This window comes from Heptranchias perlo, chromosome 2, assembly GCF_035084215.1.
Source record: "Heptranchias perlo isolate sHepPer1 chromosome 2, sHepPer1.hap1, whole genome shotgun sequence".
Lineage (NCBI taxonomy): Eukaryota > Metazoa > Chordata > Chondrichthyes > Hexanchiformes > Hexanchidae > Heptranchias > Heptranchias perlo.
In genome coordinates, this window is record NC_090326.1 from 117,381,389 (window position 1) to 117,408,665 (window position 27,277).

Sequence of the window (27,277 nt, forward strand, 5' to 3'; positions counted from 1 at the left end):
TCATCCAGGCAAATGGAGAGTATTCCATCACACTCCTTACTTGTGCCTTGTAGATGGTGGAAAGCCTTTGGAGAGTCAGGAGGTGAGTCACTCGCTGCAGAATACCCAGCCTCTGACCTGCCCTTGTAGCCACAGTATTTATGTGGATGGTCCAGTTAAGTTTCTAGTCAATGGTGACCCCCAGGATGTTGATGGTGGGGGATTCGGCGATGGTAATGCCGTTGAATGTCAAGGGGAGGTGGTTAGACTCTCTCCTGTTGGAGATGGTTGGGCCTAGGACACTGTCCTGAGGAACTCCTGCAGCAATGTTCTGGGGCTGAGATGATTGGCCTCCAACAACTACTACCATCTTCCTTTGTGCTATATATGACTCCAGCCACTAGAGAGTTTTCCCCCTGATTCCCATTAACTTCAATTTTACTAGGGCTCCTTGGTGCCACACTCTTCCACCCCCACCATCAACATCCTGGGAGTGACCATTGACCAGAAACTTAACTGGACCAGCCATATAAATACTGTGGCTACAAGAGCGGGTCAGAGGCTGGGTATTCTGCGGCGAGTGACTCACCTCCTGACTCCCCAAAGCCTTTCCACCATCTATAAGGCACAAGTCAGGAGTGTGATGGAATGCTCTCCACTTGCCTGGATGAGTGCAGCTCCAACAACACTCAAGAAGCTCGACATCATCCAGGACAAAGCAGCCCGCTTGATTGGCACCCCATCCACCACCCTAAACATTCATTCCCTTCACCACCGTCGCACTGTGGCTGCAGTGTGTACCATCTACAGGATGCACTGCAGCAACTTGCCAAGGCTTCTTCGACAGCACCTCCCAAACCCGCGACCTCTACCACCTAGAAGGACAAGAACAGCAGGTACATGGGAGCAACACCACCTGCACGTCCCGTCCAAGTCACACACCATCTCGACTTGGAAATATATCGCCGTTCCTTCATCGCCGTTGGGTCAAAATCCTGGAACTCCCTTCCTAACAGCACTGTGGGAGAACCTTCACCACATGGAGTGCAGCGGTTCAAGAAGGCGGCTCACCACCACCGTCTCAAGGGCAATTAGGGATGGGCAATAAATGCCGGCCTTGCCAGCGAAGCCCACATCCCATGAACGAATAAAAAAAAAACACAGAAGGCAGTGGAGGCCAAGTCATTAAATATATTCAAGAAGGAGATAGATATATTTCCTGTCACGAAGGAACCATGTGGTGAGACCACATCTGGAGTATTGTGTGCAGTTCTGGTCTCCTTATCTGAGGAAGGATGTCCTTGCCATGGAGGGAGCGCAACGAATGTTTACCAGACTGATTCCTGGGATGGCAGGACTGACGTATGAGGAGAGATTGGGTTGACTAGAGTTTAGAAGAATGAGAGGGGATCTCATCAAAACATATAAAATTCTAACAGGACTAGACAGACTAGATGCAGGGAGGATGTTCCCGATGGCTGGGGAGTCCAGAACCAGGGGTCACAGTCTCAGGAAACGGAGTATGCCGTCTAGAACCGAGATGAGGAGAAATTTCTTCACTCAAAGGGTGGTGAACCTGTGGAATTCTCTACCACAGAAGGCAGTTGAGGCCAAGTCATTAGATGTATTCAAGAAGGAGATAGATATATTTCTTAATGCTAAAGGGATCAAGGGATATGGGGAAAAAGCGGGACTAGGGTACTGAGTTAGACAATCAGCCATGATAATTTTGAATGGCGGAGCAGGCCCGAAGGGCCGAATGGCCTACTCTTGCTCCTAGTTTCTATGATTCTATGAGACTGATTCCTGGGATGGCAGGACTGTCATATGAGGAGAGATCGGGTCGACTAGGCCTGTATTCACTCGAGTTTTGAAGAATGAGAGGGGATCTCATTGAAACATATAAAATTCTGACAGGGCTAGACAGACTGGATGCAGGGAGGATGTTTCCCCTGGCTGGGGTGTCCAGAATGAGAGGTCACATTTTCAGGATATGAGGGTAGGTCATTTCGGACTGAGATGAGGAGAAATTTCTTCACTCAAAGGGTGGTGAACCTGTGGAATTCTCTACCACAGAAGGCTGTGGAGGCCAAGTCAGTGAATATATTTAAGAAGGAGCTGGATAGATTTCTAGACACAAAAGGCATCAAGGGGTATGGGGAGAGAGCGGGAATATGGTATTGAGATAGAAGATCAGCCATAATCATACTGAATGGCGGAGCACGCTCGAAGGGCCAAATGGCCTACTCCTGCTTCTATTTTCTATGTTTCTATGTTTCTAGGACTGTGCGGTGGTCACTCCTACCAATACTCTCATGGACAGATGCATTTGCGACAAGTAGATTGGTGAGGATGAGGTCAAGTAGGTTTTTCCCTCGTGTTGGTTCGCTCACCACCTGCCGCAGGCCCAGTCTGGCAGCTATGTCCTTCAGCACTCGGCCAGCTCGGTCAGTAGTGGTGCTACCGAGCCACTTTTGGTGATGAACATTGAAGTCCCCCACCCGGAGTATATTCTGTGCTCTTGCTACCCTCAGTGCTTCCTCCAAGTGGTGCTCAACATGGAGGAGGACTGATTCATCAGCTGAGGGAGGACGGTAGGTGGTAATCAGCAGGAGGTTTCCTTGCCCATGTTATACCTGATGCCATGAGATTTCATGGGGTCCGGAGTCAATGTTGAGGACTCCCAGGGCCACTCCCTCCTGACTGTATATCACTGTACCGCCACTTCTGGTTGGTCTGTCCTGCCGGTGGGACAGGACATAACCAGGGATGGTGATGGAAGAGTCTGGGACGTTGGCTCAAAGGTATGATTCTGTGAGTATGGCTATGTCAGGCCATACTCCACCTTATTGTTACCAGAGGCAGTGAAACCTTCCTGGAATTTGAGTTTCACTGTTTCACCTGAAATCCACAGCCTGCGGCAAAGCTAAAGGAGCTCCTCGCCAGCATCAACTAGGGCTGAGCCTGCCAATTTGGGTCTAACCCCGCAGCTTGCATGTACAGGTCAGTTATGCACTTGCAGTACTGTGGCATTGTACAGATCTTCCCCCGCCAATGGCCAGATCTACAATCATGAACATAACTTTGCTCTAACTGTGTATACTTGAGAATTCTATAGTAATGGGGTACAAAACTGTAAGCTTTGCTGCAACACAAGGGGTGGACGTTTCATTTGTTTGCCATCTGTAGAGCAATATGAACAAATGTATTTATGATTTTGTACGAATGGTAAACAGGGTACATCTTCCCCTATGCAAACACTTAAAAGGCTGCATTTATAGACTTTACATTTATCAGAGCAAAAGATCTTTATCAATTTGAACAAGCAGACTGATTTAGTATTCTATCTGTGCAGCTGAAATCTATTTATTGTGTAAATGGTAACACTTGATCACTCTGCTATGGCAACAAACCAATATTCAGCTAATATGGACTCACTGATACCCGATTATTGTCTTCTGAGTAAGTTATTGCTTCACATATTATCACATGATACTGGTAAACGTAATCAGATTATAGTGGAAGGGATAGTTGCCAAACAAATGGATTGGTGGATACATCTGAATATTACCAGTCCTAAAACATGCTTTCCAGACATTGTAGAGTAAATGCTTTATTTCTAAGATTATTTCTTGTTACATTTAGGATCTCTCCAGAATAAAGAAAGATCTGAACTTGAAAAGCACACTGATCAATATCTCATTATTATAACAACAAGGGGTGAAGAGAGAATCAGACACTTACAGACAGGATGTCTCTCGGCGAGCGTAAATATATTCACATTTGCCATGCATGCAGATATTTTCTGAACATGGCTGGTAGTTCCCAGTGTAAATATCTTCTCTTTGATCACTAGCATCTTAAAAGTAAATTAATAGTTGTCAGTATTATTTGCACTCATTTCACTTGTTTAACATATTTGACACAGGTTGATTGCTTTAAAGTTATCATCATGACATTTAGATGATTGGGTTGAATATTCATGGGAGTTCTCTGTGATTTCTTGCTCTTAATCAATAAAATTCTATAAATTGATGGCACAAGGGCACGCTATTCCATTTAGTCCCTTTAGCTTATACATCTAGGGACATGCATCAACTTAGTGTTCAGGCTTCTCAAATAGGCCCAGGCTTCTGACAGCGTTATTACAGGCATATCAAATATTACAAATGTTAGGTCTTCATTACAAACGAAAGGTCTTCGACCTGAAACGTTAACTCTGTTTCATTCTCCACAGATACTGTCTCACTTGCTGAGCTTTTCCAGCATTTTCTGTTTTTATTACAAATGTTATTGTGTGGGTAAGTTTCCTCAATTTCTTGTCAATTTTGAATTTTTAAGAACTCTTTATTATGTTACAAATCTTATTTCCTAGTGCAGAAACCAGGATGGTGGCCAAAAGGGATTTTCAGAAAGTATTTGAAGTGATTTGATTCAGTCCCTTCTTTCTTCTTTGATGAATTTTGATGACTGCTTGATTTGTTGTTTTCCTAGGGCTGATTTTCCTTTCCTCTTCACCTGGGTGCTGATCAGGCAGAACATGCTCAAAGTGTGCTCCACTGGAGCTGAACTGAATCTATTTGTATTTTTGGGTTCAGGCTATTGTTCTAGGCCTGATGTTACCCCATTTGCAGGCCAACTCTTAACAGGGCCTTGCGGAAATGGAAGAGGCTTGCAGCAGCAGTAACGGCTACCGGTTTCAAGTCCTTCTGGCTGCTGTCCAAAGACAGCAGTTTTAGAAGGCTCCACCTTTTAAGTCTATCCTGTGGAAGGAAAAAACTTCTTTTATCCTCTGACTGACCACAAGTTTGCACTCAGGCCATGCTCTGGTCAATGTATCTGGGCAGATTGGGTGCAAGGAGTAAGGGCCACTATCAGTTAGTGCTTCCACATTTGGGGCACAGCCAAGTGGAGATCCAGGAAAATGAAACAGGAGATGTTCTGATGTCACTCCCACATTATATCTGCAGCAGAAGAAAACTGACCATCGTTTGTTCCTAGTGGTAGCTCATTGGCAGTTTATTTACCCACTTCCATTTTTAATAGATTAATAGATACATCTATAGTTTTTCAGACTGGAGAGAAATATACAGTGGTGTTCCCCAGGGGTTGGTATTAGGACCACTGCTCTTTTTAATATATATCAATGCCCTGGACTTGGGTATTGAGGGTATAATTTCAAAGTTTGCAGATGACACAAATCTCAGAAATGTGGTAAACAATGTGGAGGATAGTAACAGACTTCAGGGGGACATAGACAGACTGGTGAAATGGGCACACACATGGCAGATGCAATTTAATGCAGGGAAGTGTGAAGTGATACATTTTGGTAGGCAGAATGGGGAGAGGCAGTATAAACTAAATGATACAATTTTAAAGGGGGCACAGGATCAGAGAGACTTGGGGGTGTATATTCCCAAATCTTTGAAGGTGGCAAGACAAGGCACATAGAAATACATAGAATGTACAGCACAGAAACAGGCCATTCAGCCCAACAGGTCCATGCTGGTGTTTATGTTCCACACAGGCCTCTTCCCTCCCTATTTCATCTAACCCTATCAGCACATCCTTCTATTCCTTTCTTCCTCATGTGTTTATCTAACTTCCCCTTAAATGCATCTATGCTAGTCGCCTCAACTACTCCATGTGGTAGTGAGTTCCACATTCCAATCACTCTCTGGGTAAAGAAGTGTCTCCTGAATTCCCAATTGGACTTATTAGTGACTATCTTATATTTGTGGCCCCTAGTTCTGGTCTCCCCGCAAGTGGAAACATTTTTATTATGTCTACCCTATCAAACCCTTTCATAAATCTTAAAGACCGTTATCAGGTCACCCATCAGTCTTTTCTTTTCTAGAGAAAGGATCCCCAGGTTGCTCAATCTTTCCTGATAGGTATAACCTCTCAGTTCTGGTTTCATCCTAGTAAATCTTTTTTGCACCTTCTCAAGTGCCTCTATATCCTTTTTATAATATGGAGTCCAGAACTGTTCACAGTACTCCAAGTGTGGTCTAACCAAGATTCTATGCAAGTTTAATATAACTTCTCTGCTTTTCAATTCTATCCCTCTAGAAATGAACCCCAGTGCATGATTTGCCTTTTTTATGGCCTTTTAACCTCTGTCACTACTCTTAGTGATTTGTGTATCTGTACTCCAGATCCCTCTGCCATTTAGACTGTTATTATCTAAGCAGTATGTGGTCATCTTAATCCTCCTACCTAAATGTAATATCTCACACTTATCTATGTTGAAATTCATTTGCAAATTACACAACCATTCAGCAAGTTTATTAATGTCTTCCTGTATTTTGTTGCAGTCCTTCTCGGTACTAACTATACCCCCAATTTGGTGTTATCTGCAAATTTTGAAATTGTACTTCCGATTCCTGAGTCCATATTGTTTATATAAATGGTGAACAACAGTGGTCCCAGCATCGATCCTTGTGGAACGTCACTTCCTACCTTTTGCCAGTCTGAGTAACCACCTTTAACCCCTACTCTCTGTTTTCTGTTTTGCAGCCAGCTTGCTATCCATTCTGCTACTTGTCCCTTGACTCCACATGCTCTGACCTTAGTCATGGGTCTTCTCTGCAGTACCTTATCGAAGGCCTTTTGAAAATCCAAATATATTACATCTACTGTATTACCCTTGTCTATCCTTTCTGTTACTACTTCAAAGAATTCAATAAGTTTGGTCAAGCATGACCTTCCCTTTTGAAATCCGTGCTGATTATTCTTTATTATATTTTCAGTTTCTAGATGTTTCTCTATTACATCTTTGAATAAGGATTCCATTATCTTTCCTACCACCGACATTAAGCTAATTGGTCTATAATTCCCTGGACTGGTTCTATCTCCCTTTTTAAATATAGGAATCATATTAGCTGTCTGCCAGTCCTCTGGCACTATTCCCTCTTCTAATGAATTTTTATATATATGTAATAGTGCCTCTGCTATCTCTTCCTTAACTTCTTTTAATATGCATGGATGCAATCCATCCAGACCAGGGGTCTTATCCTCTCTAAGATTGATTAGTTTATCAATTATCTCCCCCCTTTCTATCTTAAATGTCTTTATATCTTTTTTGATCTCTTCTTCTAATGTCATACCCATCATGTTAGTCTCCCTGGTAATTACTGAGGCAAAGTAATTATTTAATATTTCTGCTATTTTGTTGTCATTACCTGTGAGTTTATCGTGTGTATCCCTCAGTGGCCCTATCCCTATCCTGATTTTTCTTGTGTTATTTATGTGTCAGTAGAATACTTTACTATATCTTTTTATATTCCTTGATAATTTAATTTCATAGCTTTTCTTTGCCTTCCTAATTGTTTTTTTTAACTTCTTTCCTAACCTTTTCGTATTCCCTTTTGTCATCCTCTCCTTTGTTGTCTATGTACTTAGTGTACGCCTTTCTCTTTACTTTCAATTTTGCCCTTATTTCTTTATTCATCCGTGGTGTATCATTACTGGCTAGTTTGTTCTTGCCTTTTAGTGGAATATATTTCTCCTGGACTCTATTGATCATCATTTTAAATGTTTCCCACTGCTGTTCTAGTTCTTTGTTTATCAGTAAATTTTTCTAGTTTATTTTCCCTAGTTCCATTTTCATCCACTGAAAATCATCTTTTTTCCAATTTATTACATTTGTCTTTGTCTTACTTATGTCCTTCTCAATCTTTACCTTAAACCTTATTATGTTGTGGTCACTATTGCCTAGATGTTCCCCTATGCTTACTTCTCTTATTTGTTCTGGTTCATTTCCCACTATTAGATCTAGCAGTGCTTCCTCTCTTGTTGGGCTTTTTATATACTGGGTAAGAAAGCAGTTCTGCACACATTCTAAAAACTGCATTCCCTGTACCCCTTTACCTACCTCTTCTTGCCAGTTTATTTGGGGATAGTTAAAATCTCCCATGATTATTATTATTCTATGTCTTTTACTCATTTCATATATTTGCTTATATATTTCTTCCTCACCTCCGCTTCTTCCTTCCCTATCCTTTCTGATTATGTTATCACCTGCAATATTTAGTTGCTAGTCCTGTTTTTTATGTAGCCATGTTTCAGTTATTCCTACTACATCTGGTTCCTCGCTATGGATTATTGCCTTCAGATTTCCCCGTTTTATTTTAGACGTTGTGCAAATTGCTGTACAGGCAGTTTAATTCATCTTTAATAGTTGTTCCTTTAACTTTATTTTTAACAGTTCTTTTATACTTCTGTTAAGAAGGCTGTTAAAAAAGCATATGGGAGCCTGGGCTTTATTAATAGAGGCATGCCATCCAAAAGCAAGGAAGTTATGTTAAACCTTTATAAAACACTGATTAGGCCTCAGTTGGAGTATTGTGTTCAATTCTGGGCACCACACTTTAGGAAGGATATCAAGTCCTTAGAGAGATTTACTAGAATGGTACTACGGATGAGGGACTTCAGTTATGTGGAGAGACTGGAGAAGCTGGGTTGTTCACCTTAGAGCAGAGAAGGTTAAGGGGAGATTTGATAGAGGTGTTCAAAATCATGAAGGGTTTTGAAAGGGTAAAAAAGGAGAAGCTGTTTCCAGTGGCAGAAGGGTCAATGATTGGCACAAGAACCAGACGCGACATGAGGAAACTTTTTTTAAGCAGCGAGTTGTAATGATCTGGAATGCACAGCCTGAAAGGGTGGTGAAAGCAAATTCAATAATAACTCTCAAAAGGGAATTGGATAAATATTTGAAGGGAAAGAATTTACAGGGCTATGGGGAAAGAACAGGGGACTGGGACTAATTGGATAGCTCTTTCAAAGTGCTGGCACAGGCATGATGGGCCGAATGGTCTCCTTCTGTGCTGTAACATACTATGATATTGTGATCTAGCTATTATTAAAAATCTTCATTGGGTATGCAATTCCCTCTTATCTTACTTCCTGTTAGCATGATTTTTGATTGCAGTTTTGTGTTAAAATTTCCAATTATAAATTACTACGTCAAAGTTTTGTGTTCAGTATATTGGGGGTAAATTTTAACGTCAAACCCGAAAGAAAGCGGAGGCGGGGGAGGGGGGAAGACAGGATGTCCGGACGGGAAACCCGGAAGTATGGGTTTCCCGGACGACCTTATGATTTTGAGGTAAGGACATCTTTCAATGTTTTTCAGTAGGTTTCCCACCCGTCAGCTAGCCAGATTGACAGGATGGCTGCCTGTTGGACAGGAAAGCAGCTATGGAGTGGATGCCAGCAGTTAAGTCTTAGATTGGGGGAGGTAGGTCATTGGGGATGGGGGGGGTCATCGGGGGGGGGGCAGTCATCAGGGGATCAGTCATGGGTGGTTGTACATTGCTGGGGGTCGGTGATCGGGTGAAGGGGTCAGAGATCATGGGGGGTCGGAGAGTGTGTGGGGGGGGTCGGAGAGTGTGTGGGGGGGGTCGGAGAGTGTGGGGGGCGGTCGGAGAGTGTGGGGGGGGGTCGGAGAGTGTGGGGGGGGGTCGGAGAGTGTGTGGGGGGGGTCGGAGAGTGTGGGGTTGGTCGGACATGGGGGGGGTCGGCCAATCGCATGTGTCGGATGACGGCAGGTAGGCTTGTTGCGCCTGGAGGAAACACTCCTGCTCCCCCTGACCCACAAGCAGTGCAATAAAGGCCTGTTGATCCGGGCCTACTCGCCTCCTCTTACGTGGCGTGAAGCGGTAGGCCCGGGAATCCTGGCCCCCAGGAGTTAAAAATAAAAATGTTGTTAAAGTGGAGGCCCGCAGCCTTCTTAAAAGATTTCACCGACCAACCCGCCTCCTGAGAACGGGTTGGTCTCCCGTCCCTCGGCCCACCTCCGTTAAAACCAGAAGTGGGCAGGTTGGGGATGAGTTGGGGTCAGGTTTTACTTTTTTACAATTTTTACCTTCCCACCCACCTCCAAACCACCCATTCTAGGGGTTAAAATTTACCCCTTGAAGCCAATTCTCATCATGCAGTTTCCAGTTCTGGCCACTGGCTGGAATGCGTTTCTGAAGTTTCTCTCCAAACTTTGTCAGCCATCTTGCTTTTTTTTTTACTTTTTACATTTTCAAAAACTGGCTGCAGATTAGTTTGAAGTATTTAATGTTTTATTTTTAATTTTTGGAATATAATTTTTAAAAATATGAATATGAATAGCCCATTCCCTCCTTCATTCACACCTCAGCTGTCTTTTTTTGTTCCCCGTTGTCTTTTTTTCCTCAAGGCCCATTCCTGTGGCTGGACTCCTGGCAATATTAAAATAAAATTGCCACCTGCTTTCCCTTCTCTTCAGACTCAGAGTTCTGCTCCTGACTATTAAATGCATCCTGCTGCATGTTCTTAAGCCAGAGACTGCCTCCGTTCTCAGCTGTGTAAAAAGGAACTGCTCCCCAGACTTCAGCCTCCAACCGTGGCCCTGCTTCAGGCTATATGAAAAAATGTAATGCTCTTCAGTCCCAGGGCTTCTAGCTGTATATAAAAAAAATGACAAATGCTTTGCTCGCCACTCTACACCAATTCCTTTTAAAAAATAGAAAATGAGGCCCTGTTACCCACTTCTGGAGGAGTGAGTAAGATTGGGGTCAGAGACAGATGATGGAGCCAGAATGAGAGATCAGGGGACAGAGAAATTTGGGGACAGAGAAAGATCAGGGGACAGAGAGAGGTTGGGGGACAGAGAGAGATTGGGAAACAGAGAGGTTGGGGAACAGAGAGAGATCAGGGGATAGAGAGAGAGATCAGGGAACAGAGAGGTTGGGGGACAGAGAGAGATCAGGGGACAGAGAGATCAGGGGATAGAGAGGTTGGGGAACAGAGAGCGAGACTGGGGGATAGAGAGAGAGATTGCAGGACAGAAAGGGAGTTTGGGCCAGAGAGGGAGGTAGGGGCACAGAGGGAGATCGGGGGCAGACAGATAGATTGGGAGCAAACAATGAGATTAGGAGCAGAGAGAGGTTGGGGACAGAGACAGCAATTGTGAGGACAGGGAAATGGGGAACAGAGAGAGAGTTCCTCACCCAGACTTCCTGATGCTGGCTAAAGAACATCATTAACATTGGCTACCTACAGGCTATTCTCTCTGTAGTCATGGTGGAATATTAATTTGTACCCTGAGGGTACTTGCCTTCATTGAAAACCACCCTTTATCATCTTTTTAAATGGGGGTTAACACATTTTCATAACATGAGGCACAAAGCACAGGATACCTCCTTGTACCTGGTTCTAAGCTTGGTTCAGTGGTAGTACTCTCACCTCTGAGTTAGTAGCTTCTGGGTTCAGGTCCCACTACAAAACTTGAGCACATAACCTACACTGACACTTTGCTTCAGTCCATAAGGGTGCTGCATTGTTGGAGGTGCTGTTTTTTTAAGGTGAACTGTTAAATCGAGGTCCTGTCTTTCTGTTCAGGTGGATGTAAGGGATCCCATGGCACTCTTTGATGAAGAGCAGGGGCGTTCTCCTGGTGTCCTGGCTATCCCTCAACCAGTGCCACCAAAAACAGATTATCTGGTCATTTATGTCATTGCTATTAGTGTGCAAGTTGTCTGCTGGATTTACCTACACAACAACAGTGACTACGTTTCAAAAGTATTTCATTGTCTGTGAAGTACTTTGGAATGTGCTGAGGATGTGAAGGGCACTATATAAATGTAAGTTCTTTCTTCTTTCTTTAATCACCAGTCACTGCAATGCAATTAATAATTCATTGGACAATATAAAAAGTTTCTCTGAAAACAATTTAAATAAATAAATTAAACAATGTGAAATTTCAATCCTTTCAGTGTAAAAGCACCATCTGGTCTGTGAAGTTTTAGTTTGTACATTTCTGTGTGTGGGTAAGGGGATGCTACTACAGTTCTTCCCTGACCTCCAGCCTCCATTCATGTGTGTGTGTCTGTGTGTGTGTATCTGTAGTGTGGGGATGAAATGATTTGAATTAGGCTCCTGCCTACTTGCAGTGGGAGCCTTGCCCAACTTTAAACTTGGTGAAGATAAAATTCCGCTGGATGGGAAAGGTGTGGCCTCGGGAATGGTGAGTGGACTCGGCTGATTTCAATCTCTCGCCATGCACCATTCTGCTGGATGTGGGGAGGCTTAAAACCAATCTCATACATTCTGACATTATTTTTATATTTTCTATGTCCACATTTATAATAGAAAATACCTATGTAAACTTGTTACGCTCTAATTACACCCTGCTCCCGGTGATGGCACTGCAGCTGCTCCACTGGTGTGATAATGTAATTATATCATGACAAGTTTTCATAGGTAGCTTCCATTATTAATATGGACCTAGGAATTTGAAATGGAAAAATTTGACAGGAAGTGAATACAGATATATATATAATTGTGTGCATGTATAAATAAGTGATGGTTCATGCTAAAAAGATTTACTTGCATGGGTAAATAATTCAGTATCCAAGTACTGCATCTTCTTGTTTTATTGTGTGGATGTGTTCCTGGATCCCATTTGGATAGTACTCATGATAATTATTGCACAGTTGTACGTACATCCTATCAACTTTACAACTCTTTCACTGCATGTTAAGCAGTGATACTTATCAACTTGTTCCACATTTACTGTTGGCCCATGACAAGTCCTCACACAACCTTACAACTCTTTCACTGCTTATCATGCATGTCCATAGTCCAGCAGGGCACACATTCAAATTGTAACTTACAGCTGACACTCACAGCTTCAAAGGTCTTCACACGTAAAGTATTGGAACATGTCCTCCCTACAAGGTCAGTTTCTGACATATACAATGGGATGCAGGATGTCTACATGGCTGTCATCAACGAACTTCCATATTGGGAAATACAACAGTACAGCGACATTGGCAGTTGTGTCATACTGCTTTTACTATTCAGTGGGACAGGAGATGAAAGTGCTGGGCATTCTGGACTACGCATCAGTCAGTTCTGTTTGATACATGCGTGCACATTGGCTGTCATTAGGCAAAAGGAGGCAGAAGCTAAAAAATTGAGGGAGGTGACCTTGATTGCAACTGGCAGTGCCGTCCTATCATGTAGATGTCCTTGCAGCTGATGGCAGCGATCTTCATCTGGCTTGGGGCTGACCTGGAGTCAGCACAACCAATTCTCTATGGTCACTGCCAGGTAGGTGTGCCAGAGGCTGTAGATACAATTGGTGGCATAATAGCAAGTGTGAGCAGTCAAGCTCTTGTGCCCCCTGATATCGCTGGAATTGTGTTCTTTCACCTTATATCACTGTAACCATAATATATTGTACTTGTGGTGCTTCATAACCAATCCCCTTTTTAATTTTAACTTGACATGTTGATGAATCCTACACTTTGATGGTTTGTTCCTCCTATGATAGTTTTCAGTTCCTTTTTTATGTCTCCTATTTATTCAGCCCCTCCTGTTCAGCTGAAGAATTGGCAGAATACAATCAAATTTATGTTGAATTAACAGGCAATTTTGCTATTTTAGGTTCCACATAAATACTATATTGTTAGGGGAAAACAATTGCAAAAAAAAAGTTAAATATAGAGAGGAACATATTTTTCATTAAAATGACAACAAAGTTGAATAATAAAAAAACAGTACTGAAAATGTATTGCAAAACTGGCTAAAATGTCTCTGGCCTTTCAAAGCCCCATCACATATGGAACTTCCCTTTGGCTACTCCAGTTGTTGACTGGAGTACCAAAAGCAATTCCATCCTTATTGGAGGAAAAGTTCTGCTGACTTAATTTAAATGCATTGTAATATTTCCGGTGAGATCACTTTAGCCTGGTTTAAAAGTGGTGCAGATCTGCACTATATGGATCTGAGCCAGATTATCCAGATCCCCGGCCTATTCTTTGTCAACAGTCACAGCGATCAGAAAATGTATCATTTCATCAGCATGCAGTGAATGTTTTCAGCCACATATAGGCTTCCTACCACTTACCTTTAACTTCTGTTCCCAGCTGAAATCCATTGTCCTTCCCCAAAGAACCAGTGTCATCTTTAAAAAATGTTGATACATAAAGAAACTGTTAGCTGGCTGATTTACTACCCGTTTGAAAGGCACCAGCACTAAAAGGCTGAAATAAATATTTGGACATGCTTTTATCTGTCTTTGTTCACTTCTGTATTAACATTAAGTGACTTTGTCCAACTATCAGTCCAGTTTGACCATCCAAAACCTCTGATTAATTTTCCAATACAAACTAGACACGTAGCTTTCAGTTGTAAGTGGGATTAGTGTTTTTTTTAATTGTGCAGTCACTTTTCCTCTAACACTCCAGCACATATAATGGCCACAAACATCAATACATAAATCCCCAGAGTATCCACAGATAGTTTTCCAGCCTTTGAAAATGGTTGGATATTTTTTGCAACTAGTTACTTAGCAATTTTAATAATTTATCTTCAGTTACTATCTCCATCAGATCAACACACACTCTGGGTTTTGATTTACATTCACACAGATGATCACAAAACCGAAACACTGTTGTGATGCTCATGAGATACTTCTCCACATGGTGCTGTCAATTCTTTTTGTGTCTTGCTTCAGCCAAAAACACTACATCTTAACACTACAATATTATGTGGACATGTTGCTGCATTGGTATCAGTTTCTTCTATATGAACCTTTTTCTTTAACTCTATTCCTGTAGCAATCAAAGTGGGATCAGCTTTGGGCAGTGTAATGACATGGTGTACTGGTGCATCAACATGCAGCTGGTGTGACATCCTCCACTCCACTGACTTCCTGGTCTCAGCTGTACTGCTCTAGGGAGCTATCGCTTGCAGGCCAAGCATCTGCTCATGGTTGAGGGGGAATAATAACTGAAATCATCATCAGCCTCTTGTCTAACAGTTGAATGGACTAAAGCATTGTCATAGCAAAATATAGATTAACAAAATGTAATTTAGCCCATCAAGCCTGTTCCCTCCATAAGCCATGTGCAATTTGTCCATTCATGGACTTCATCCATCTGCAATATAAGCAGAGACTTGGGATCAGATTGCCAGGCTGTAGGAATCTGTGTAGCCTGAGAAGATCGAAGGAAATTGGGAAAAAATAGAAAGAATCGTAGCTTTACTTAAAAATATACTCATATACAATCAGAAATCACCTCACTGCCCCTTACTGGGTCAGGAAGATTAATTTGCCAAATCTCCCGGCCTCTGAGAGGAATGAGTAAATCTTACATTCAGTTCCATACTGACTTCTCTGATGATCTTGCTATTGAGAAGCAACCCCTGTGGATGCTTCTGAGTATTTCAACACCACAATAATCATTCCTTCCTACCAAAATTACTTATGTGAAAAAGGTCTTCTGGATGCTTCATTGATCCCATTACTTATCTTTTCCCTGATATTTTATTGTACCGTCAAGGTCTCCGTGATTGGATTGACGATCAGTTTCAGCAGACTTTACATGTCAATAGTGTCTGCTTTCCATCAAGGTTTGGACAGCATCTCAACAAAAAGTCACCTTTTCAATGGTTGTTTTATAAAGGACGTCCTTCCACTGAAACCAATGTTTAAATCCAATCTTCCAGCATGGGATTTAAGCCTGGAATTATCCAAATTCACAACACATCCACTTGAGCCAGAAGTGACATGTGACATTAAGTTTCTGTCCAAAAATTTTTATCTAGTCCATGTCAAATATAAAGATAGATTTTACAAATTGACCCTTTCAATACAGAGGCTCTCTCACTAGAAACAGATATCGAGAATTCGGGCACGGCGTCAATGGGCACCGTAAGACTTTCTGATTGAGGAAATTAATCGCTAGAAAATCCTGTGAGCCCGCTGACCTCAGTTCCCAAAGTCCTGATATACACTACTGGCATTTTCATAAAATCTACCATATATTGATTAGTCAGTTTACATCTGATCCACTGCTTTCTTTTGAGTCGTATATATTCAGGTAACTAAGACTACCATGATACTGGACTTTAATTAGCGGATCACATAGAAACAGACTTGACCACATTTTTGACAGATTGCAGAGTTTTTATATATACAAGGGGGTAAATTTTCTGCGGGGGGTTCCACCAATCTCCTGCTGTAACCTCAGGGGAAGATTGGCAGAAACCCCAGGAAAATGGCATAAATTACACAGTTTCTCTGGGGTATATGCCAATCTTCTGTCAAAGCTCCCATGGAACTTTACCCCAATATCTTTATCAAAATGGTAATGCTCAGCACTAATGGGCATTTGATTCAGACATCAAAATCCCAAGGCCCAGAAATTTGGGAGTGCCCATTTTTGGGGTAAATACCCGCTGCAGTATGGTGAGGTCTGAGGCTCTGGCGATATTGGGCCTCAGACCTCAATGTACTACAGCCAGCATCGCGCTGGAAAAGACCGGAGAAAAATGCGGTCACTGCTAGCGTCACAGTGGCCCTCAGGTAAATGGGGGTCGGGTCGGGGATGGAGGGGGGCGAGACAATGCTTGTCCTGGGGTCAGCATTGGGTCGGGGGCCTGGAATCGGAGGAGACTAAAGGTTGGGATCAGGATAGGGGAGCTTGGAGTCACGGGGTATGGAGGGAGATCAGGGGACAGGGACGCTTGGGGCTGGGGTGGCCGGGAGCGTGGGAGATCAGGGGTCAGGGGTGGGGTGATCGGGGATTAGGAGAGGAGGCTGGGAGCATTGGTGATCGGGGGATGGGAGAGGAGGCTGGGAGTCCGCGATCGGAGATTGTGAGAGGAGGCTGTGGTGAGAGGGAAGGGGAGGAGGAGCGAAGGGCAGGAGAAGAGGGCGGGTGTCTGCGATTGGGGTTCGGAAGAGGAGGCCAGAAGGGTGGGGGGAGGGGGCTGAGGATCGGAGGTCGGAAGTGGCGGCGATCAAGAGTGTGGTTAAATGTGGGGTCGGCAGATCCCACATTCAGGTAAGTAACTTACTTTGTTTATTGCAGGCTATTCCTAGATCTAGTTTCCCTAAGTGCAGCCTGGATGGCGCTGGCTGCCTCAAGGCAAACCAGTCTTGGAGCGCAGACTTCAAGCAGGCGTTAGGCCCCGTATTTGCATCTGCAAAGGGTCTAATGTCTGCTTCAGCGTGGGTGAAGGACGCCTCATGTTTGTCTTTACCCAATGTGACGACTGCCGCACTTCCTGCCCGCCATTTAGGTGTTCGCTCAGCGCCCGATTTTCTAAATCTGCTTTAAAGATCCAACTATTTTTGGTATCACTTGGATGAAAAAAAATTCTGCATTGAAACAAGGTTAGCATAAGTGGTACGGTTGCTAGTATCTATCATTTGCAACGAGATAACAAATTGCTATTGCCTTTTTATTAACATGACAAAAATGACAGCTAAAATTATATATTTTTGGAATGATTTTCTTCATCTAGAGTACTGACAATCTCAAAACACCTTTCAATTTTTTTAGAGAGAGGAGAGATTGATGTGCAAGGAATAGGTCTTATACATCTTAATTGAACCTTTAGCAAATATGGCTTCATTCATTTGCCCTTTATAAGGTCATTCCTAGACTGAACCCTGCTGTAGTCCTATTCCCCAGCTTCATACTATGCACCTGTTAGTTTCCTTTAGTGCCATTTTCTATTGCTTGGAAACAAGCTTAATGCATTAACAAATGATTCACTAGATAACAGTTGAGAACAAATATGCTGACAAGTTCTATTAAAGGGGAGGCATATTTTCATTTAGAACTGCATAATTATTAATGGAAAACATAGTAATTTGGAAATGTACAATAGCACCGAAAAGGCAGAAATGCACAATCATATGGAGCTAAACACTCATTGGGATGCATCATGAGGTGAAAGGAAATGACAATGATTGGGTGAAATGCCAATAATTACATTATGGGTAAGTTAAATAATGCATCAACTATGGCTTTTACTTAATTATTTCTAAAACTCTGCACATGGATAAATTAATGAAATGTTTTGCAGAATTTTTGCCACATAAAACAGATGTCAGTCTCTTAGAACATTACTGCAAATGTAGTCTCAATGCATCATTTCTGAAAATATATTTATTTACCTTGGCATTTACCAAGACGTTTTACTTCAATCCACTCCTGTCTCTGGCAGGATGCTTCTTTGACAAGGCAAGGACTATCATATGATTTTCCATTAGATGCACACACTGGATTGTAGTTGAATCTGCTGCAGTCTATATTACACACACACCTGATAAAACCAAAAAATCCACATTGTACCAGTTACCACTTAAACCAGTCACCGCTATGCAAATTACATCACAATGAAACCTTTAAACATGACTTTGCCACAAATTGTACCTGCTCAAATAGTAACCCTCAGAAAACAAAATGTCTGCCACAATTCTAAAATCAAATACACATACTGTAGCAGCTTTATCTTATACGCATAATTGATCATTTCATTTCTGATGGAATAAATATTTCACATGTGAAAGATTGAAAGTCACAAGCAGCAGCACACAGTTTCCCATGATTCATTTAAATCACACTTGAGATTCTACGAGGAGCGTACACAGATGTATCTCACCAATGACGGAGTTGCAGGTATTCTTTCACTTGCTTGCCCCTTTGAAAGAGGTTTTGGGGGTAGGTTTATCTGACTTGAGAGGAATTATTTCTCAAGTCTCTCCTTAATTTCAAGCCCCAGTTACACTGTATAAACATTGTGGCGCCTGTTCCACTTTGCTGATTTTACTGCCTTCTACACTACTGCATATTAGACTTTAATGATTCCATTTAATATAACGGATGCAGTTATCCTCTAGGAGCAGAGTAGTATTTTGCATAATGTCTCTGTCCACAATTTGTTTTCATTGGGTTTTCTACTATTCATGTTTCTGGCAAACATCAATATCAAAAAAGGATGAAAGATGAAAAACAATTCTCTCAGACATTAGAATATCCTTTCTTCCTCACAACACTCACAATAGATTTCCCTCTTATGAAACATTGCTTTAAACAGTGTGAGATTATTTTTTTGGACCATTACTATTACATTCATTGGTAAATAAAGTCTACATTTCTAATTTGTTGGTCAAATTCATATTAAGGATGAGCAAAGTAGAAAGCATATTAATTTCTGAGGATGATCAAGAGAGTGGAACAAAAATATTTACTCAAAATTGAAGAAATAGTTCAGCCTGAATAATTTATTAATGGATATTCTACATGACTAGAGAGCTCCATTTGATGATCATCTTGCTTTCTTTTTTTAGCTCCAGCATTTTCTGTTTTTATTTCATACTCTCTCTAATTTCATTGTAAGAATCTACTTCATTAGCTTGAAGAATGTCAATAAATGTGTTTGCTTTTCACAGGCTGCACTTGTAGCGTGGAGTCTTTGAAATTCCACGATTTCGGGGTAGTGGGGAGAATGCATCTCCTGGCCACTGATCTGTGTGTGTGCATTGACAAGGTCTCTCAATCCCTTTCTCAAGATCGTCTGTAATCATTTTCCAAGTGAGTTGAAGCCAACCATGATTGCATCTTTGGAATTTGGACTCCAATGCCTCCATGGCAGAACAATCATGGAAGATACTCCTACTGTGTCCATGGTCTGTGTAAGTGAGATTAATAATACAGATGCCACTGGTGTCCATTGAATGGTAAGCCATTGTATAGAGAACCATTGACCTGACCTATCTATACCAGCTTCCACTGTGTATATGTGGGGGATGGAAGTGGCTGTTCATCACAGATATATGTTCTAATATCCTCTATTGAAAAGCTCCACTAATGCCTGTATTCCTGTGCCACTTAAGAGGGGAACATTGGTCTTCTGCCTTGTACCTGCTGGCCCCTCATCAACGCTCACCACTGCTATCTTTTCATCACCAGTGCCCTCTGTTTTACCCAGTCCTTCCTTGGCTACATTATAATGTAATTCTTGCAAAGTGTCTGTATCTGATGCTTGGTTCAAGTGTGGTGGAGGTAGGTGTGATAGCTGGTGCTGTGGTGAGTGGTGCTCTTCCTGTGCATCTTGCAGACCACTGGATTCTCACTGTTCTGTGAAGATAGGAGATGGGACAATATGAGTAGATAAGCACACATATCTATTTAGGTACTGTATTGTCATTACATGCACTATAATTTGCTTATGCAAATCAGGGAGTACATTTATATAACATATCATGCAAATCAAAGAAAATAGATTAATTAGTACATACAAGCTGGTCTTGCAACGTTTGCAATCTCAAGGTCTTTGAGAGGCTCCTTTCCAAATACATCCAGACTTCTGCCTTCATGTTCAGTGAGAGGTTTCAGCAGATATGATCCATCTGTTCAACTCTGTGCCCTGCAGTTATGTGTGAGTTTAGCCTTTAAATGTAAAAGCAGTGTGGATTGTGATTTGTCCCATGGGATTTTTTTTGCGATGCATTCTCTTTATTGGTGTGGCATGTCCAATGTAATTTATATAATCCTGATATTTTCACTTGTTACTTGCTATATCCTTGCTATTTTGGTGCTGTGGGAGGGACAGGAATCTAATTTGAGGGATTCAAACAGGGAGCTGCGGGAGTCATGGACACAGATCTGGGGAGCGACAACATGTATGTTGGCTGCAGGAGATTCCAATCCCTGGGGGGATTTTAACTCCCCCAGGATGGGCGGGAGAGGGCAGGGTTAAATTCTTAAAAATCTGAAACCTGACCTCAAACCATCGCGACTATGCCCACTTCCAGTTTAACCGGGGCAGGTTGGTGGGCGGATGAGTAACCTGCTCTCGAGAGGCGGGTCAGTAATTCACATTTTTTTTTTATTCGTTCATGGGATGTGGATATCGCTGGCAAGGCCAACATTTATTGCCCATCCCTAATTGCCCTTGAGAAGGTGGTGGTGAGCCGCCTTCTTGAACCGCTGCAGTCCGTGTGGTGAAGGTTCTCCCACGGTGCTGTTAGGTAGGGAGTTCCAGGATTTTGACTCAGCGACGATGAAGGAACGGCGATATATTTCCAAGTCGGGATGGTGTGTGACTTGGAGGGGAACGTGCAGATGGTAACAATATCGTGCACGATAACAAGCTATTGAAAGTCACACGTGCCTTCCCAGCAATGCCTATTTTGTATGGGTTTACAAAACACATTCCCGGTCAGAATACCAGGAATTTGCTGCAAAAATTATTTTTGTAATTTGCATAATTTTTGGAGCCTTAACAAAGCTCTTGATTTTTTTTTGTGAAAGCACTCTTTCACCCAAATGTAGTAGAGTGGAAAATCACATTCTATGAGAATCAGGCAAGGAATAGGACTGAGGCCTGGTCACCCAATTTCCTGACCCCTGATCGTGTAATCTGTGCTGGTACAACCAGCCAATCAGATTGGAAAATCCACCCTTTTATGGGAAAATTTCTTTGCAATGATTTTTTTTAAAGGGTGTACTTCCTATTCAAAGTGTTCTCCATTTCTCTCATTTAATAAAACAAAAAAAACTACTTCATTCAAGAAAGGTTTTCTAGAAATCTGGCATTTTGAGTCTCTGCTCTCCTCCCAAGCACTAATGACACTAGTGGCAATCCCCTAGGATCTATGAACAATTCCATTGATCATAATACCAACCAGCCTAGAGACACCTAACCCAAAAAAACTGATTAACTCTAGGTATATTCACACTCAACTGGTAGTGATGTTTCTTGGCTCAGATGCCTCAAAACCACTTTGAAGTACCAGGTCCCATTGAAATTAAAGGGAGTCACTCTAGAAGATCTGTAGCCATGTATGTTACCTCTCTCACTGAAGTGGCTTGAGAAGCAAGCAAGAACTCAAAATAATGGATCTTTACAAGGTCACAAACATGGGCCCTGAAAACCCATGATGCCGCTCTGTTGATAACAATGGTGGAAGAGGACATCATGTATGCCAAACAGTTATGTATCTGACCCTATCAGAATTCCTGGAGTTAGGCTATTTACATGAAGTGGGCCATTAGGGCACCCGTTATGATGGAGAGAAAGACAGCAGCATTGACCAGCTGCTCAAGTAAGTGTCTGGTAGGAGGTTAAAGAATGTAGCACAATTGGACCCTTTTCCTGGGAGGTTGGTATGCTTACAGCAGCTGTTCACTTTGCAGTGTTCTGCTTAAGGCAAACAAGGCCTTTCCCACTTTGGTGGGCCCCACTTTTGTTACCTTAGAATACTGTACACCTGATTCGTGGTGGGAATTCCAGTGGGTGACATCATCTCGCTAGTCCCATTTCTTTTTAAAGAAAGAAAGACTTGCATTTATATAGCACCTTTCATGACCACAGGACATCCCAAAAGTGCTTTACAGCCAATGAAGTACTTTTGAAGTGCAGTCACTGTCGTAATGTAGGAAACGTGGCAGCCAATTTGCCAGAGCAAGGTCCCACAAACAGCAATGTGATAATGACCAGATAATCTGTTTTAGTGATGTGGCTGAGGGATAAATATTGGTCAGGACACTGGGGAGAACGCCACTGCTCTTCTTCGAATACTGCCAGGGGATCGTATACATCCATCTGAGAGGGTCGGCGGGGCCTAGCTTTTAACGTCTCATTGAAAGATGGCACCTCTAATGGTGCAGTACTCCCTCACTACTGCACTGAAGTGTCAGCCTAGATTTTGTGCTCAAGTCTCTGGAGTGGGAGTTGAGCTCACAACCTTCTAACTCAGAGGCGAAAGTGCTACCACTGAGCCAAGGCTGACACTTTATTGTGTCGCCTGGAAAGGGGACAGACACAACTGAGGAAACTTCCACACAAGACTTAGGGGCAACTACCTGGCATCACCGATCCTGCCTCAATTTTTACCTCCATCTGTGACAATACAAATCATAGAATAATTGAATGGTTACAGCACAGAAGGAGGCCATTCGGTCCGTCGAGTCCATGCCAGCTCTCTGCAAGAGCAATCCAGCTAGTCCCACTCCCCACCCTATCCCCTTCAAATTTTTTCCCTTCAAGTATTTATCCAATTCCCTTTTGAAAGCCACGATTGAATCTGCCTGCACCACCCCCTCAGGCAATGCATTCCAGATTACAACCGCTTGCTGTGCAAAAAAGTTTCTCCTCATGTCAGCTTTGGTTCCTTTGCCAATCACCTTAAATCTATGTCCTCTGGTTCTTGACCCTTCCATCAACGGGAACAGTTTCTCTCTATCTACTCTCTATCTATTCAAGGGCAATTAGGGATGGGCAATAAATGCTGGCCTTGCCAGCGACGCCCACATCCCATGAACGAATAAAAAAAAACTCTGTCTAGACCCTTCATGATTTTGAATACCTCTATCAAATCTCCTCTCAACCTTCTCTGCTCTAAGGAGAACAACCCCAACTTCTCCAGTCTATGCATGTAACTGAAGTCCCTCATCCCTGGAATCATTCTAGTAAATCTCTTCTGCACCCTCTCCAAGGCTTTCACATCCTTCCCAAAGTGCGGTGCCCAGAACTGGACACAATACTCCAGTTGTGGCCGAACCAGTGTTTTATAAAGGTTCATCATAACCTCTTTGCTTTTGTACAATAAGGATGGAAGGAGAAAAAGCCATTGGGCCTGAGAAGCTTGTTCCTTCTAAAGATCAGGTACAACCTGTTCCATCATTTACACTTCCGCCAAGTTTCTACCTGAGCCCCACAAAAACAAATCAAGCATTAATCCAGGATGCTGATCTAATCTTATGTCCCACCACATTCAATCTACACTATCCGTGCTTATCCTGACAACCTTCAATCCTTTTGCTAATTGGATGTTCATGCAGTACTTTTTTTAAGGTGTTCACTGAGACAACGTTAACTGCCTTATCTGGAAATCTATTCCATAAACTGATAAATCTGTATTCATAGCTCTGTGGAAAAAAATTGCTTCCAATTTCAAGTCTTGCTAAGGCTTGTTAATTTTATATCTATGTTTTCTGGTTCTATGCTCATGGTCTAAGTTAAGTATCTGCTTGCATCTGCACCATTCATTCCTCTGGACATTTCAAAACATGGATCTCCTCCATTCAATTTATTCTCTGTAATAGTTATGTAAGTCTCTCATAATATAGAGCTAAGTCTCTGAATCATTCTTGTTACTCATCTTTGAATCCTCTCCAGTACATCAAGGTCTTTTGATCAACAATCACTGCCCCTCTCCGGATTTCCCTCAAGAATTCCTGTTCACTTAAGATCAATGTTCTTGCCATCCACGACCTTATTGTGGATGAGGGTATTGACATCTTGGTTTTGTCTGAAATTTGGTTCGTGGGCGGTGACACGTTGCCCCTTATTGAAGTCTCCCCACCTGACCACAACAGCTGCCCTGCCCAAGCTGCCACAGTGGCGGTATGGCCCTTATCATCAAGTCACACCTTGGTCTCACCCCTTATTCCTCTGGCACTTTCTCCTCCTTTAAGCATCACATCTTGTTCAATCCCTCTCGTCTCTCCCCAAAATCCCCCCTCAGCCCCATCCTGAGTTTCTCATTGAGATAGTCTCCCTCCTTTCCTCCTGCAGCCTCTGCACTGTGACTCCTCGTCTTTGGTGACTTTAATCTCCACCTCTCCTCTAAATGCGCCCATTTATTTCTATATCCACCCTTGGAAAAAACTCTTGCCAAAGATATTTACAACTGCACTTCTAAACTCCAAACTGCCTAGCCCTTTAAACTCCAAACTGCCTAGCCTTTGGCTCTCCATCCACCACAATGTGTCGATTTGATCAAACACTCCCTTACTACCACCTTTGATGCCAATGTCCCCAGAAGAACCCTCACTATCTCCCATCCAAGTGATTACTGCTGGCATGGTCCCATCTTCTCTCTCCCAAGTCTCAGCTTTTGAGCATATCTAGCGCACAACTGGCTTAGCTGCCCATCGTTAAACCAGGCTCTACCCAGACTCACTCTCCTTTCACTAGTCTATGATCGTACTGAAGAGCAAAGATCGCTTCTGGCTTCTGGCTTCTTTCTCACTTCCAGCTGCCTCCATAAACACCTTAACCCTGCCCCCTCCACCCTCAGCTGTCACAGACTTATTTGTCACCAAGACAGAGGCCATCCATTCACCTGCCAGTGCTGTTTCCCCTTGTTTACCAAGCCAAGCCTCTCCTTTCCATAGCCCTGAAACCTCACCCCTTTCTAGTTTCTCCCCATCTCCACCCATGCCCTTTCCAATCCTATTTCGTCCATGAGACCCAGCTCCTGCTCCGTGTCCCTAAACTACTAAATTGCTGACCACCCAACTCGCCTTCCTGGCCCCCATACCAGCTTACATTGTAAATGCCAGCTACCACTCTCTATTCTTTCTAAACTTCTTGCATGTGTTGTCACCTGCCAAATCTGTCTCCTTCTCTCCTGCAACTCCCTGTCTGAATCTCTCCTATCAGGTTTCCATACCTCCCATAGCATCAAAATGGCCCTAATCAAAGTCACAAATAAAATTCTCTCTGATTGTGACCAAGGTGTATTACCACTTCTCATCCTCCTCAACTGCTCTGCAGCCTTTGACATGTTCAACTGCACCATCCTCCTCCACTCTCTCTCGTCCTTTGTCCAGCTCAGTGGGATTACCCTCACTTGGTTCCACTCGTACCTATCTGATCATAGCTAGAACAGTTCTATCAATGGCTTCTTCTTCCCACCCCACCACTGTCACTTTGGAAGTCACCCAAGGATCCATCCTTGACCTCTCCTCCCTTGTCCAGCTCAGTGAGACATCCCTGGCTTGGTACCATTCTAAGCTATCCAATTATAGCCAGAGTATCTCCAGCAATGGTTTCTCTTCCCACCCTCGTACAGTTACCTCCAAAGTCCCCCAAAGATCTATCTTTGCCCCCCCTCTTCTTCCTCATCTACATGGTGCCCCTTAAGTACACCATTCACAGGCATGAGGTTAGCTTCCTTTTGTGTGCTGATAACATCAAGTTCTACCTCTCCATCACCTCTCTTGACATCTCCACTAATTATATACTATCAGACTGCTTGTCTGGAATTTTCTCTAGCCAAATATTAGGAAAATCAAAGCCATTGTCTTCAACTCCCTTCACAAACTCCGTACCCTTGCCGCTAACTCTATTCCCCCCTCCCCCGCTCCCGGTCACTCTCCGAGGCTAAACCAGACTGTCCACAACCTCAGTGTTCTATTTGACCCTGAGTTAAGCTTCTGACTCCATATCCTCTCCATCACAAAGATAGCCTACTTCTGTAACATCGCCTGCCTCTACTCCTACCTCAGCCTATCTGTTGCTGAAACCCTTATTGACGCTTTGTCATCTCCACAGTCAACAATTCCACTGCTCCCTAGCCAGCCTCCCATTCTCCACCTTCTGTAAGACTTCAGCTCGTCCAAAACTCTGCTACTCATTTCATATCCCACACCAAATCCTGCTCGTCCATCATCCCAAGCTTTGCTGACCTGCATCGGCACTTGTTCTCCCAACACATCAAATTTAAAGTTCACATCCTCATGTTTAAATTCCATTCATGGCCTCAATTGTCCCTGTCTCTGTAACCTCCTTCGGGTCTACAACCCCCCTGAACTCTCTGTTTTTCTAATGTTGTTCTCTTGTTCAACACATTGGCGCCCATGCTTTCACCTGCCTAGCACTCATGCTCTTGAATTTACTCCCTAATTCTCTCCACCTCCCTCTCTTCCTTTAAGACCCTTCTTAAAACCCCTCTCTTTGACCAAGTTTTTTTCACCCCTGCTATCATCTATTCTTTGGGGCAGTGTCATTTTTTTGACTATCCCTCTGTAGAGTGCTTTGGGACATTTTTCGACGTTAAAATTGCTAATTAAATGCAATTTGTTGTTGCTGTTGTTTTGAAGCAAGACATCCAAAATTGCACATATTCTAAAAGTTGCCCCACCGACGGTTTGCATAACGCTAGAGTAAAATGTTTCACCTTATAGTCAAGTACACTTCAACATTTGCTTCGCCTTGATAACAGCTTTACTGGAAACTTTCAATGAATAATTAATGCCAAGTTATGTTACTTTTGTACCTTTTCCTTCTTAAATCAATATTTTTCCTAATACAGGTGTGCAATTTTCCAATAAGTAGAAAAGGTTCAGACAAGGTGGGTATGACACAAGTCAGTTTCTTCATCACCAGCAGAATATGAGATATGTGGTATGAGTGATGCTGTTTGGCTGCTATCCTTATTGCAATGGGTTGTTCCATAGTGTGTATTCACTCAAAGATGTCTGGTGGATAACACAGAGCCTTTGAGAGACGGTTGTGCTTCCCTTGTAGAAAATTATTACAGGATTAATGAACTGTATCAACATATGCTGATTAAAATAATACATTTGATGTATTGCAGAAACACAATTTCAGTATATCATGTATACATCAAAAATACACATTTTTCCCATTTGATAAACTGTCCAAGAGGATACTATTGATGAATATGAAATGATAACCTAGGATTAGATTATACTTGTGTCAACAT

General features: G+C 42.7%; 1 protein-coding gene across 1 annotated transcript in view; it reads right to left on the bottom strand.

Moving 5' to 3' along the window:
• The window catches only part of LOC137342349 (tomoregulin-1-like), a 224,748-nt gene that overhangs the window by 23,021 nt on the left and 174,450 nt on the right, over window positions 1–27,277 (bottom strand). The window contains exons 6-8 of the mRNA XM_068006288.1: window positions 17,930–18,078; window positions 13,865–13,921; window positions 3,724–3,838 (exon numbers count right to left, since the gene is read on the bottom strand). Coding sequence (XP_067862389.1) covers window positions 3,724–3,838; window positions 13,865–13,921; window positions 17,930–18,078 — 321 coding nt within the window. The remainder of the gene's footprint in view (window positions 1–3,723; window positions 3,839–13,864; window positions 13,922–17,929; window positions 18,079–27,277) is intronic.